Source organism: Saccopteryx bilineata, chromosome 7 (genome assembly GCF_036850765.1).
Source record: "Saccopteryx bilineata isolate mSacBil1 chromosome 7, mSacBil1_pri_phased_curated, whole genome shotgun sequence".
In the NCBI taxonomy this organism is placed as follows: Eukaryota; Metazoa; Chordata; class Mammalia; order Chiroptera; family Emballonuridae; genus Saccopteryx; species Saccopteryx bilineata.
In genome coordinates, this window is record NC_089496.1 from 23,140,826 (window position 1) to 23,154,028 (window position 13,203).

The 13,203-nt window shown below is 37.9% G+C and overlaps 1 protein-coding gene across 5 annotated transcripts in view; it reads left to right on the forward strand.

Annotated features, from left to right (window-relative positions):
- The window catches only part of ANKIB1 (ankyrin repeat and IBR domain containing 1), a 183,382-nt gene that overhangs the window by 56,394 nt on the left and 113,785 nt on the right, over window positions 1-13,203 (forward strand). For 4 of the 5 annotated variants that reach the window (XM_066239793.1, XM_066239797.1, XM_066239794.1 and 1 more), the window contains one exon: window positions 5,225-5,517. The exons of the other annotated variant lie outside the window; for it this stretch is intronic. In XM_066239793.1, the coding sequence (XP_066095890.1) occupies window positions 5,330-5,517 (188 nt within the window). In that variant the 5' untranslated portion in view covers window positions 5,225-5,329. The remainder of the gene's footprint in view (window positions 1-5,224; window positions 5,518-13,203) is intronic. 5 annotated transcript variants of the gene reach the window in all.

Below are 13,203 nucleotides of genomic sequence, written 5' to 3' on the forward strand. Positions count from 1 at the left end.
TAAGTATACCCAATATGTCATTGCTTTCATAGATGTTTTTTCACGTCTTGGAGAGAAAATATTTTTTTATAGAACATTCTCTAAAGTAATAATGTAAATCAAAGAAAATGTTTTATTTATCAGTTTAATCCAGAACTCTGAAAATGTTCATAATTTGAGCTATAGTCTATCAGGGAAGAAGGATAATACCAAGCAACTGAAAATTTACAAATCCTTAGGAAGGACCCTTTAGAACTCACATGATATTCTTTATATTTGTTTATAGATAAAAATATACAATAAAATGAATGGAATTCTCAGTAAGAATAATAAATTCTTAAAGTGCTTAAAGCAGTACAACACAACAAATTATTTTACTGAGGATAATACATGGCTCCTCGATTCTATGAAAACCAAAAGAAAAATAAAATCCAGACTGTTGCTGAAAAATCCCCAAAGTGGCTATAGTATATTGTGATATCAAAGCACAGATTGTGGGAAAGGGGCATTTGCTCCTCGTTCAAGATGAAATGAGCCTGACCAGGCAGTGGCGCAGTGGATAGAGCGTTGAACTGGGATGCGGAAGACCCCATTTCGAGACCCTGAGGGCGCCAGCTTGAGGGTGGGCTCATCTGGTTTGAGCAAAGCTCACCAGCTTGGACCCAAGGTCGCTGGCTCCAGCAAGGGGTTATTCGGTCTGCTGAAGGTCCACGGTCAAGGCACATATGAGAAAGCAGTCAATGAACAACTAAGGCAGGAGTCCCCAAACTTTTGGCCAGTTCACTGTCTCTCAGACCGTTGGAGGGCCGGACTATAAAAAAAACTATGAACAAATTCCTATGCACACTGCACATATCTTATTTTAAAGTAAAAAAACGGGAACAAATACAATATTTAAAATAAAGAACAAGTAAATTTAAATCAACAAACTGACCAATATTTCATTGGGAACTATGCTCCTCTCACTGACCACCAATGAAAGAGGTACCCTTCCAGAAGTGCGGCGGGCGCCGGATAAATGGCCTCGGGGCCGCATGTGGCCCGCGGGCCGTAGTTTGGGGACCCCTGAACTAAGGTGTTGCAACGAAAAACTGATGATTGATGCTTCTCGTCTCTCTTCGTTCTTGTCTGTCCCTATCTATCCCTCTCTCTGTATCTTTCTCTGTAAAAAAAAAAAAAAGATGAAATGATAAAAAAGTACTTTAGGCTAAAGGTTCAGCAACTCCCTAAAAATGTAAATAAAACTTTACAAATTATGTAGTACAACCAATTTATGTATATAAATATTTGTGTATATATGTGTACAAGCACATATTTACATTATAAATAAGGTGATTATTTATCAAAATGTTAATAGTGGTTATCTTCCAATAAATAGACTATCCGAGGTGTGTTTTTTGTCCTTTTCCTTTATTTATATTTTCAAAATATACAAAAATATTTGCATAAAGTAAAATAATCAGTAACAAAGAACCTTATAAAACCCAAATGATGACCTCATTAAGTATAGCTGTGTGCCAGAAGATGTGCTGCTGTAGTAAGTAGGTAGTTAATGCCTGTCTCTAAAATGGGCTTAGTAGATAGATGTATTACCTGCCTGCTCACCTTGCTCTCCATACTCGGATATAATATTTAGCTAGAGGTATTCAGGAGCTTTTTATACAGTGGTTGTGTGCTCACCCAAGGAGTTTAAAAACCAATGCCTAGGTGCCACCCACTAGAGACTCTGATTTAATTGGTTTGGGATACAGCTTAGCCATGGGGCTCCGATGTTCTCCAGGTTATTAAATGTGTATAGCCAAGGTTGAGAATCTCTGTTTTATAGGAAACCTTAAAAAAAAGTTTTTGTTTTCTGTTGAAACGGTTACTGCCTCTACCAGGCATGGCCAACATATCGGCCCAGCCCACGGAATGAGTTTATGCGGCCTGTGATTAAATTTTTAATATTCTCCGCACAACGCACTGTGGAAATGAAATAAGTGATACTTTTAAATCATTATACATAAACTACGATATCTAACCATTGTACAACAATGAAAGTTAAAATCTCAGCTACTCAGAAGTGGAAGAGACTTTGATTATTGGAAATTGAGATATTTAAGAAGATAGTGAGCCTGACCAGGTGGTGGCGCAGTGGATAGAGCGTCGGACTGGGATGCGGAAGGACCCAGGTTCGAGACCCCGAGGTCGCCAGCTTGAGCGCGGGCTCATCTGGCTTGAGCAAAGAGCTCACCAGCTTGGACCCAAAGTCGCTGGTTCCAGCAGGGGGTTGCTTGGTCTGCTGAAGGCCCACGGTCAAGGCACATGTGAGAAAGCAATCAATGAACAACTAAGAAGTCGCAATGCGCAACGAGAAACTGATGATTGATGCTTCTCATCTCTCTCCGTTCCTGTCTGTCTGTCCCTCTCTATCTCTGCCTCTATAAAACAAACAAACAAACAAAAAAAGAAGATAGTGATACACGGAAAAGAATTCCGCGTGTGACTAATCTAGGGTTAACTTCCAATAATTGATCGAATGGATTCGTGATACTTCTTTAGTTTTTAAAAAAATTCCATTATAAAGATTTATAACTTTTGTACTTGCCTGTGCAATTTTTATAAGCAGTTGAATAATGGAAAATATGGAAATTTAAAATAATTTGCCAAGGAATATTTAGTAATCTTCAGCTCAACTTATATTTGTGAACAAACTTTTTCTTTAATGAATCTAAATAAAAGTACAAGATCAAGATTGAATGGTTTACATTTGGAGGTTGTGTTAAAAATAGCTACTACAAGTATAAAACCAAGATATTAAAAAAATAATAGGCGACACAAAGTGCCTCCACACGTCACATCAGTTTTTTTGTTCATTTGTTGTACTAAATTAAGTATATTTATTCATAAACAAATTACATAATAAAATTTTGTTTACTTAAACGAATCGTTTTTGTATTTAACATTTTTTAATTTTAATATTTTGTCCAGCCTGTGAAAAGAGTTTTCTCCCTAATCAGCCCGGGGGCAAAATCTGTTGGCCACATACCAAGCTTTGAACAAGTATATAGTATTTTCAACTTTTCTTAAAGCTATGTTTTTTTGTTTGTTTGTTTTATTAAATGAGAAGCAGGGAGGCAGAGAGACAGACTCCCATATGTGTCCCGATTGGGATCCAACCTGCAAGCCCCCTATGGGGTGGTATTCTGCTCATCTGGGGCCATTGCTCAGCAACCAAGCTATTTTAGTGCCTGAGGCAAGGCCATGGTGCCATTCTCAGTGCCAGGGGCCAGCATGCTCAAATGAGCCATGGCTGTAGGAGGAGAGGAGGGGGAGGGGTGGAGAGGCAAATGGTTGCTTATCCTGTGTGCCAGGACTGGGAATCAAACCCAGGACTTCCACACACCGGGCCGACACTCCAGCCAGGGCCCTTCAAGCTATGTTTTAATGTCCAGCCTGCCACTGAGTGTAATTGGGTAACTTGACAGACTTGTATTCTTGCCCCCCTCATTGATTTGAGAGAGAGAGAAAGGAAGAAAGGGAGAGAGAAAGAAGCACCAATTCATTGTTGCACTTAGTTCCATTTAATTGTGCACTCATTGGTTGCTTCTCATCTGTGCCCTGACCAGGGATTGAACCCATGACCTCAACATGCCGGGTTAAAGCTCTATTCACTGAGCCACCAGACAGGGCTTAGACTCTTCCATGCTTCTAGGTTTTCCTCCCTCTAGTCTGACTTCTACACTGTTAAAATAGCTGACTTTCTAAAGCATAAAATAATTACATCACTGCCCTTCATAAAAGCCTTTAGTAACCTGTTCTTTACAGGTTAAAGTAAAATTTTCTTAGTCTGAACCCAACCTATTTTCAGTTTTATTTCCTGTTAGTCCAACAATCTGCACTCACCACTTGAAATAAGGCTTTTGTTTCATACCTGCCTTTGCATATGCTGTTTCCTTTACCACTTACTTTGATCATAGTTCAAGAGTAGGTTCAAACTCATTTCTTGGAATGGACTGAAGTTAGCACTTATTGAGTACATTACTCAAGGATTGGAGTAGGTACTTTAAATAAAGCAGCTCTTACAATCCTCACAGCCATCCTTTAGCAATAGAAATTTTCCTTTTCTGTGCAGTTGGAACCTGAGCCTTTTAGAGGATAAGTAACTTGCTCAAAATTGCACAGCTAATGTACATACATAAACGTGAGATTTTGAACTTCAAATCCAATGATTGTTTTCATATTCTGTCCCCCAACCCACTTCACACTGCTTCATTAGTTAATGCCCATATGGCCTGACCTGTGGTGGCACAGGGGATAAAGCGTTGACCTGGAACACTGAGGTTGCTGGTTCCAAATCCCAGGCTTGCCTGGTCAAGGCACTTATGGCAGTTGATGCTTCCTGCTCCTCTCTCTCTCTCTCTCTCTCTCTCTCTCTCTTCTCTCACTCTGAAAATAAAGAAAATCTTTAAAAAAGATAAAATAATACCCATATGACCATTATTATTATAACCTTTTTCTAAACAGTAGGCATATTTTTTGTATTTAGCTTTGTTTTAAATTCCTTTTTTTGTCCTTTTTTTGCTCAATCTCTCCACCTCCATTTTAAATTCTTTATAGTAGAAGGAAATAAATTTAATGGTCTTAAGGTAGAATAAGTAGTTTCCATTGTTCTGTGTATAATCAGTTTTATTAGTTTGCTGTGACTGTCTCATTAACCCATGAGTTGTGTAGTCCTATAAAACCTTTACATTTGTAACGTGTTTTCGCTGATGTCCTTGTAAGTACTGAGCAGTTTCACCTTTTCTTTGCTATAACATCTATTCTGGATTCCTTATATGAGCATTACCCCACAAATTGGCTGAGTCAGATTTCTGCATAGTTTAATTCAGAGATTTAAGCGTATTCAACCATAAAACTCAGTTAACCTCATTTCCTGCCCATGTGAGGAGGAAAATTTAAAAGTTCATCTATGTAGATAACTTTTATAGTACAAAGTGCAGCCTGCAAACCTTAACAGTTTCTGTACAGGAAATGTTACAATTTAACAAGAAGTTAATTTGGGCAATGTTAAATTTTTGAGGGTTCTGTTTTTTTGTGGGGTTTTTTTTTGGGCTATTAAAATAAATTTAGTAAAATATAATATAGTTTGTCACTTCGCACTCTTTCCAGATTTATTAGTGTTCCTAATTGTGGTGGTTTCTTTAGGATACTGCTTCATAATTATTGTTTCCCAATTTAATTTGATCCTTTTTTCCTCTATTAGAATGTGAAACATGTTTCAGAAACATTCAAGAAGTGGCTGAAAGGGGAAGGAAAAAAGTGCCACTGCCTTTCAGAAAAAATAAAACAATATAAAATAAAATAAAACATGGGAAATACAACCACCAAATTCCGTAAAGCACTCATCAATGGTGATGAAAACCTGGCCTGCCAAATATACGAAAACAACCCTCAGCTGAAAGAATCCCTTGATCCAAATACATCTTATGGGGAGCCCTATCAGCACAATACTCCATTACACTATGCTGCTAGACATGGAATGAATAGAATATTGGGGTAAGTATTACTGTAACAAATTAGTGATAGGGGAAAATGCCCTCATCTCTGAAAATCTGCGCATACATACGTACATGTTATATGGTATCATAGTGAATTAAAGTTTCTAAAACTGCATATGCTTAAATTATTAAATATGACTTTAAATTATGTGTATATTACACCAAAACTTTTAATAGTGAGGTTGGTTCACATATTCTATTGCTATAAATATATTTTGCTTCTCAGTATGTTTCATAGTATGAATTCTTGACAATAGCTTAGTGTTTAATAAACGATTTTGGTTCTAGAAAAGTACTTGTCAGCTATCTACAAATTGCAGGAAATGGTGCCTACAGCAAAATTCTAAGCTCTGATTTACTTGTTTAAGTTGAAAAACAGATACCTTTGCCTTACTAGTTATGATCAGATTTGAGTTTATTTTAATGGGCTTCAGTTACTCAAAAAGTCTCTCCTAAAAGCAGAACATTTCCTTAAAACTAAAAATACTAAGAAACTTAATAAAGCCTCCTTAAGCAAATATATTTATTCGAAGATTCTTACCTGAATATGAGAGAATTAAATTTGATATTTGCTAGCTTATAAAATGAAAGAAGCTAGGATAGAAAAGTTGTACAAAAACAAATTTAGTTCTTGTAGAAGTAGATTAGGCAGCTGTGGAAGAAACTTTGCTCACACAGGGAAATAGCATTCTTAAACCTGTGTGCAAAGCTTTTTAGAACTTGACCAAAACCTTTCAACATTTTTAACACTTCCTTTAATACAAATTGTGGTTCAAATTAAGCTGCTCTTTTTCATACACCTGAACATACCGTGGGTGTTGTGTCTGCCGTGTCCTGCTGCTCTCTGCCCAAGTGTCCCAGGCACCCCTGCTCTCAGCTCTCTCTTTCTCATCTACATCTTACCTGCCCTCAAGGTCCTGGAAAGGCTTTAGCTATCTTCCTAGCCTGTCACAACCCACAGGAACCTCAGTCATCTTTTTTTCCCAACTTATATGGTTCTCTTTTGTTTTTAGTACTCATTTGGCATACACTATTTCATTGTATTTTAGAATTTGTATATCTTTTCTTTACCTACCTAAATTACAACTTTATAAAAGTGTCTTTTGTGTACTTCTAGCATCTAGCAGAGTATTTTATACAAAGTAAAAAGGAAATTTTATAAAATCATTGCACAAAGAAATATTCTTACAAATATTTCTGATAAGATTGGTAGTGATATAAATTAATGTGATTTTTAAAAAATATTGTGCAACAAGCCTGACGAGGCAGTGACACAGTGGATAGAATGTCAGACTGGAACACGGAGGACCCAGGTTTGAAACCCCAAGGTTACCAGCTTGAGCACGGGCTCATCTGGCTTGAGCATGAGCTCACCAGCTTGAGCACGGAGTCCCTGGCTTGAGCATGGGATCATGGACATGACCCCATGGTCTCTGGCTAGAGCCCAAAGGTCACTCACTGGCTTGAGCAAGGAGTCACTAGCTCTGCTGTAGTCTCTCCTCCGCTTCCCTCCCTGTCCATCAAGACACACATGAGAAAGCAATCAGTGAACAACTAAGGAGCCACAACAAAGAATTGATGCTTCTCATCTCTCTCCCTTCCTATCTATTCCTGTCTGTCGTCTCTCTGTCTCTCTGTCTCTGCCTCGGCCTTTCTTGCTAAAAAATAAAATAAAATAAAGAATATTGTGAAACGAAATGTGACATCTAGAAAATCTGTATACCTCAGTGAATCTGTATTTATACATAGATTAAAAATTTATTCAAAATGCAAGATAGACCAATGGATTGTAATGTAGCAGTACAAAAAGTTCATTGATATAATTTCAGATTCTACATTGCAAACTAATCTTTAAGATTCCAATTTGTTGAATTTTTGGTATAGTATCAAATATGAATATTCACAATTATCTAAGAAGGCTATTTTAAAATATTTTTACCTTTTCTAAGTGCATAAAGTCTAGATTTTCTTCCTGTGCTTGAACTAAAGCAAGAGAGACAGAGAGAGGGACAGATAGGGACAGACAGGAAGAGAGAGAGATGTGAAGCATCAGTTCTTCGTTGTGGCACCTTAGTTGTTCATTAATTGCTTTCTCATATGTCCCTTGACTCGGGGACTCCAGCCGAGCCAGTGATCCCTTGCTCAAGCCAGTGACTTTGGGCTTTAAGCCAGCAGCCATTGGGTCATGTCTATGATCCCATGCTCAAGCCAGCAAACCTGCACTCAAGCTGGTGAGCCTTTGCTCAAGCCAGCCACCTTCGGGTTTTGAACTTGGGTTTTTTTGTGTCCCGGGCTGACATTCTATCCACTGCGCCGCCACCACCTGGTCAGGCCATAAACATAAATTCTTAGGAGTCTCCAGTTATTTTTAAAGTTGTAAAAGGGTGCTTGAACCACAAATTCTTAAGAATAGCCGATCTGGTCAATATTCTTGGTTCCTGTAAGCAGGAATATATCTGTCTGTCTCCATCATGTGGTTATCATTCTATTAAGTGAATATTTAAAGACCTACAAAAAAGACGGCTATATATTCTCTTTTAGTTACTAGTTTGGACTACTTTTATGATTTGGCTATAATGTATATGATTATATTTTTATTTTATGTTTATCTTTCAAGTTCAAGCTAAAGTGTGTTTTCTTTTTTCTTAATTGCTTGGAGATTGGTGCCTCATAATTTTTTTATTAAAGCCTTTATTATCTTATACTAGAATCAGAAATTGCTTTATTGCTCTCCTATCCTAAGAATAAACAGTTCTAAATCTTTTAACCTGCCTGACCAGGCAGTGGTGCAGCATCGGACTGGGATGCAGAGGACCCAGGTTCAAAACTTCGAGGTCACCAGATTGAGCACGGGTTCACCCAGGCTTCAGCGCGGGGTTGCTGGCTTGAGAGTGGAATCATACACATGACCCCATGGTTGCTGGCTTGAGCCCAAGGCCACTGGCTTGAGCAAGGGGTCACTCGCTTCGCTGTAGCCCCCAGTCAAGGCATATATGAGAAAGCAATCAATGAACAACTAAGGAACCACAACGAAGAATTGATGCTTCTCATCTCTCTCCTTTCCTGTCTGTCCCTATCTGTTCTTCTCTCTGTCTCTGTCACAAAAATTAATTAATTAATTAATTAATTAATTTTTTAGCCTGTGTATTTTTTTGTTTTTCAAAACTTATTTAAATAGCACAGAGAAAATCACAAGTCAAATTAATTTAAATGTTGGTTGCTTTGGAATTAACTCTTAACATTGTGTCATGCAAAATCAGGATAAATAGCATTTACTCATTAGCATTGAGTGAAATCGCCATGCTATTTTAATTATTTGTGATCTAGGTTGCTTCAAATATTTCATTATATTTAACCTTGTTAATATTTCTCACAAATTTGTGGGCATTGTTTTCTCATGCTGCCTCATGTAACCTGGGTTACCTCCTTGTTAGCCTCAGTCTTGACCCTGACTCAGCTTGGTTAGATTTCTAACACTTGACATATATGGGTAGACAAAGGTAGACATACTACTCAAGGTCCACATAGCCATAAAGTAAAGCACCCATTTGGATTAAGGCCTTCATTTTATCTGCATTTCCTTTAGCTTTATGGTCCCTGCAACAGTAAGCATTAACTTTCCTCCTCTTCTTAGGCAGAATAATATGGTAAAAGAAGAGTAATTTAAAGCTTAGCAGCTAATTTGCATTCATATCTCTGAATCAAATGGTGTGTGTCTATATTGTACCACAGCACAGTGCCTCTTTCATGGGAAGCTAAGTCCATATTCATAAATAGTTATTATTTAATGTAGCACATACACTACTGGACTTTAGAGTCAACATGTTCTAGTATAGATATACAATTCTTTAGTTGTAACTTCTTGGAAAGTGATGCATAAAATGAGGATTATAATTTTTATTCCTTAGATTTTATAGAATAGCTTCTTTGGAAATAAAAGGGGTGTGTCTTTTGATATAAATAAATATAAAATACTTATTATATCATATATTAATAGCAAGCTCTGAGAATAAAAGTAGAGTTTCCAATTATTGATTTCCTTTTTTTACTTTCTTCTTCACAATATGCCTCACTTCTAGAATAGAATTTGGCAAATAACAACTGCTCAATAAAATGTTTGTTGCATAAAAGATTTAGAAGGAGTTAAAGGTATATGTCTTTGTTAGTCACTGGGAGCAAAGACTGTTATTTTGGAGAGAATTCAGTTGAAGATGATAGTAAAATATTCAAGAGAAAGGAACCTATAAGAATTTAGAATATGTCTTGAGGACAGATGAGAAGTTACTTAATCACAGAATAATAGTAGAAACCCTTTGAGAGAAACCATGATTCTGCCTCTACTGCCCATCATTTGGGTTCTGATAATATTTTTCAAATTATAAAGTGTATTCACAGAAACCATTGAAAGGTAAGTGGCTTTGTAAGACGATCTGCTCTCTAAAGAAAGAAATGTGTATGAAGGAGAAAATGGACTCAGGAACTGAATTTGCTTCCAGGAAGGGTGTGGAAAGTGGAGCCATCATTATGGGTAAAAGAGAAGTTGTACTAAAAAAATTTAAGAAGATATTGAAAAGGATATGAAAACCAAGATAATAAAAAAGGTCAGGATATGAACCAATAGTTAGCAATTTCAAGGTAAACACAAAAATTAAGGACAACAATGAAGAATTCAGCCCTTTACAAAAGTTCTGGTGATATGAAAATGCAATGTAGAATAAATGGAAGTAGCAGTTATAGGCTGGCCATTTGAAAATTAATTTAATCACATCTGCAAAGTCCCTTTTACCATATAAAGTAACATAGGCATAGCTTCAGGGATTAGGACATGGACCCCTTTGAAGAGGGGTCATTATTCTGCCTATCACACTCATCTACAGTGCACAACTCAGTCCATGTAGAATGACGTCTCATTTGGCGCTTACTGCATTTCCCCAGTGGGAAGAGTTCTGGTATGAGCAACTGGCATAGTTACTATAAGTAATAATAATTCATTTGTTCCTGCTTCAGAGACCATGTGTGCTTTCAGGACAATTTGATTAAATGTAGATGCTTAAAACTTACAGGGTAGTTTTGAAGGACTATACAGTGGTACCTTCAGATACGAGTTTAATTCGTTCTGTAACTGAGCTCGTAAGTCAGTCAGCTCGTATATCTAACAAATTTCTCCTATTTAAAATAACTGAAATAGATTTAATCCATTCCAGCCCTGTGAACCATCCCCAAACCATCCTAAATTATGAAAAAAGACGTTTTTAATTAAGAAACACACATGTATACTTTACCAATGCATAACAAAATATATGAAATAAAAGAAAAAAGTGTTATTTTGTACTGTATCCTTACCTTGGAGACAGATGAGTGCAGCTAACGGAGGTGAATGGCGGAGGAGGAGGGAGGGAAGGAGGAAGGGATGCAGGCACTGTAGACATGTAAACTAAAACTGCACTTTCTTAACACTAAATCTAACTAAAACTGCATTTTCTTTACTTTAAACAAAACTAAAACCACTTTCTTTACGTAAAATGAAACCACAAAAACTTAACTGTAAAAAAATGCACTTTTGGCCTGACCTGTGGTGGCGCAGTGGGTAAAGCGTCGACCTGGAAATGCTGAGGTCGCCGGTTCGAAACCCTGGGCTTGCCTGGTCAAGGCACATATGGGAGTTGATGCTTCCAGCTCCTCCCCCCTTCTCTCTCCCTGTCTCTCTCTCCTCTCTCTCCCTCTCTGTCTCTCTCTCTCCCTCTCTAAAAATGAATAAAAAAAAAAAAAAAAGCACTTTCTGAACCTTAAACTTAACGTAAGCGTAACATTACATATTTTTCATTTAATCATCACCTGTTCTTGCCTTTTTGGCTGCACTTTCGGGACTTTCACTTGCAGGACTTTTGAATAAAAATCTATCCAAAGAGGTTTGATTTTGCCTGCCTTTTAAAATGTTACGAAAGTGTGACAAGTGTCATTAGAAAGTGCTGAAACAAGTTGAAACTTTTTCTGGGTGTTTCTTTTCAGTGAAACTTGAAAGCTTCTCCCACATTGCCAGCATGTCTTTAATTTCACTTGTAGAAATCACTTCCTCTGACTCTACCTCCTCCTCACTACTAATCTCTTGCAGAAGCTCCATATGTTGTGTCATCTGTAGCTCCTTCAACTCCTCAGTTGAGAGTTCCTCCTCACGTTCCTCGATGAGCTCATTTCCATCACCCTCATCTACCTCCAGACCCATCAACTTTCCGAGGGACACAGTCTCCTCCAACGCTTCTACCTCAGTCTCGGTCTCTGATTCAAATCCTTCAAAGTCTCTGTTGGCAACAACATCAGGCCATAACTTTTTCCATGCCGAGTTCTTCTTGTAACCTCTTGCCATGCCAAGTCAATAATGCATAAACATATCACGATGTAGTGATCTTTCCAAAACTCTCGAAGGGTTAAAATTGTATTCTCAGTCACCTCAAAGCAGCAGTGGAACAAGTGCTTTCTGTAAAACTTTTTAAAGTTGGAAATGACCTGCTGATCCATAGGTTGCAAGATTGAAGTCGTGTTGGGTGGGAGATAGAGGACTTTCACGAATTTGAACTCATTGAGAATGTCATCCTCAAGACCAGGTGGGTGAGCTGGAGCATTTTCAAGGATTAGTACTGCTTTCATTGGAAGTTTATTATTTTCTTGAAGATATTTCTTCACTGCAGGACCAAAGACGAGATTTACCCATTCAATAAAAAACTGCCGCGTAACCCATGCCCTAGCATTGGTGTGCCACATAACCTGCAGTTTTTCTTTAAGAATCTTGTGAGTCTTAAAGGCTTGAGGATTTTTGGAATGATACACTAGCAGTGGCTTAACTTTACAGTCACTGCTAGCATTTGCACACAATACAAGGGTCAGACGGTCCTTCATGGGCTTATGGCCTGGCAGCTTCTCCTCTGTGGTGATGAAATTCCTCTGGGGCATTTCTTTCCAAAACAATCTTGTTTCGTCCCAGTTGAACACTTATTGGGGGAAGTAGCCTTCCTTTGCGATAAGCGCAGCAAAACATGCAATGTACTCCTCAGCTGCTTTAACGTCAGCATTTACAGCTTCACCATGCCTCACCACCGAGTGGATGGCAGATCTCTTCTTGAAATTTTGAAACCAGCCATAACTTGCCTTAAATGTATCTTCTGCCTCTTTTGAGGTTGATGGTTCTTTCTTCTTCATGTCGCCATAAATAATACGTGCCTTTTTGCATATTACAGTCCCCGTCACTGTATCTCCTGCCAGCTCTTTCTCTTTCAGCCACACCAGCAGAAGCTTCTCCATTTCTTCATGGATATTTGTCCTTAATTGGGACAGAAGTGTAGTTCCTTTCACTGGATTTGCGCTTTTGATGGCATTCTTTTGTTTAAGGATGGTACAAGTTGTAGATGTATTGCAGTCATACAGCCTTGCCAGTTCAGTCACTCGTACACCACACTCATGTTTTTCTGTTATTTCTTGCTTTACTTCTATCAACATCATTCTCTCCTTCTCACCACTGTCCTTTAAATTCACTTGTTTCGGCTCCATGATAGCATACAAAAAAAGTTAGTAAAAAATGAAAAACTGATGCAAGAACAAGTACAGTGCACGAGATTCAACTTGATTCTACAGGTAACACGTGAGAAAGAACGAGATGCTGGTGTTGTGCTGCTGATACTGTACCCGTGCG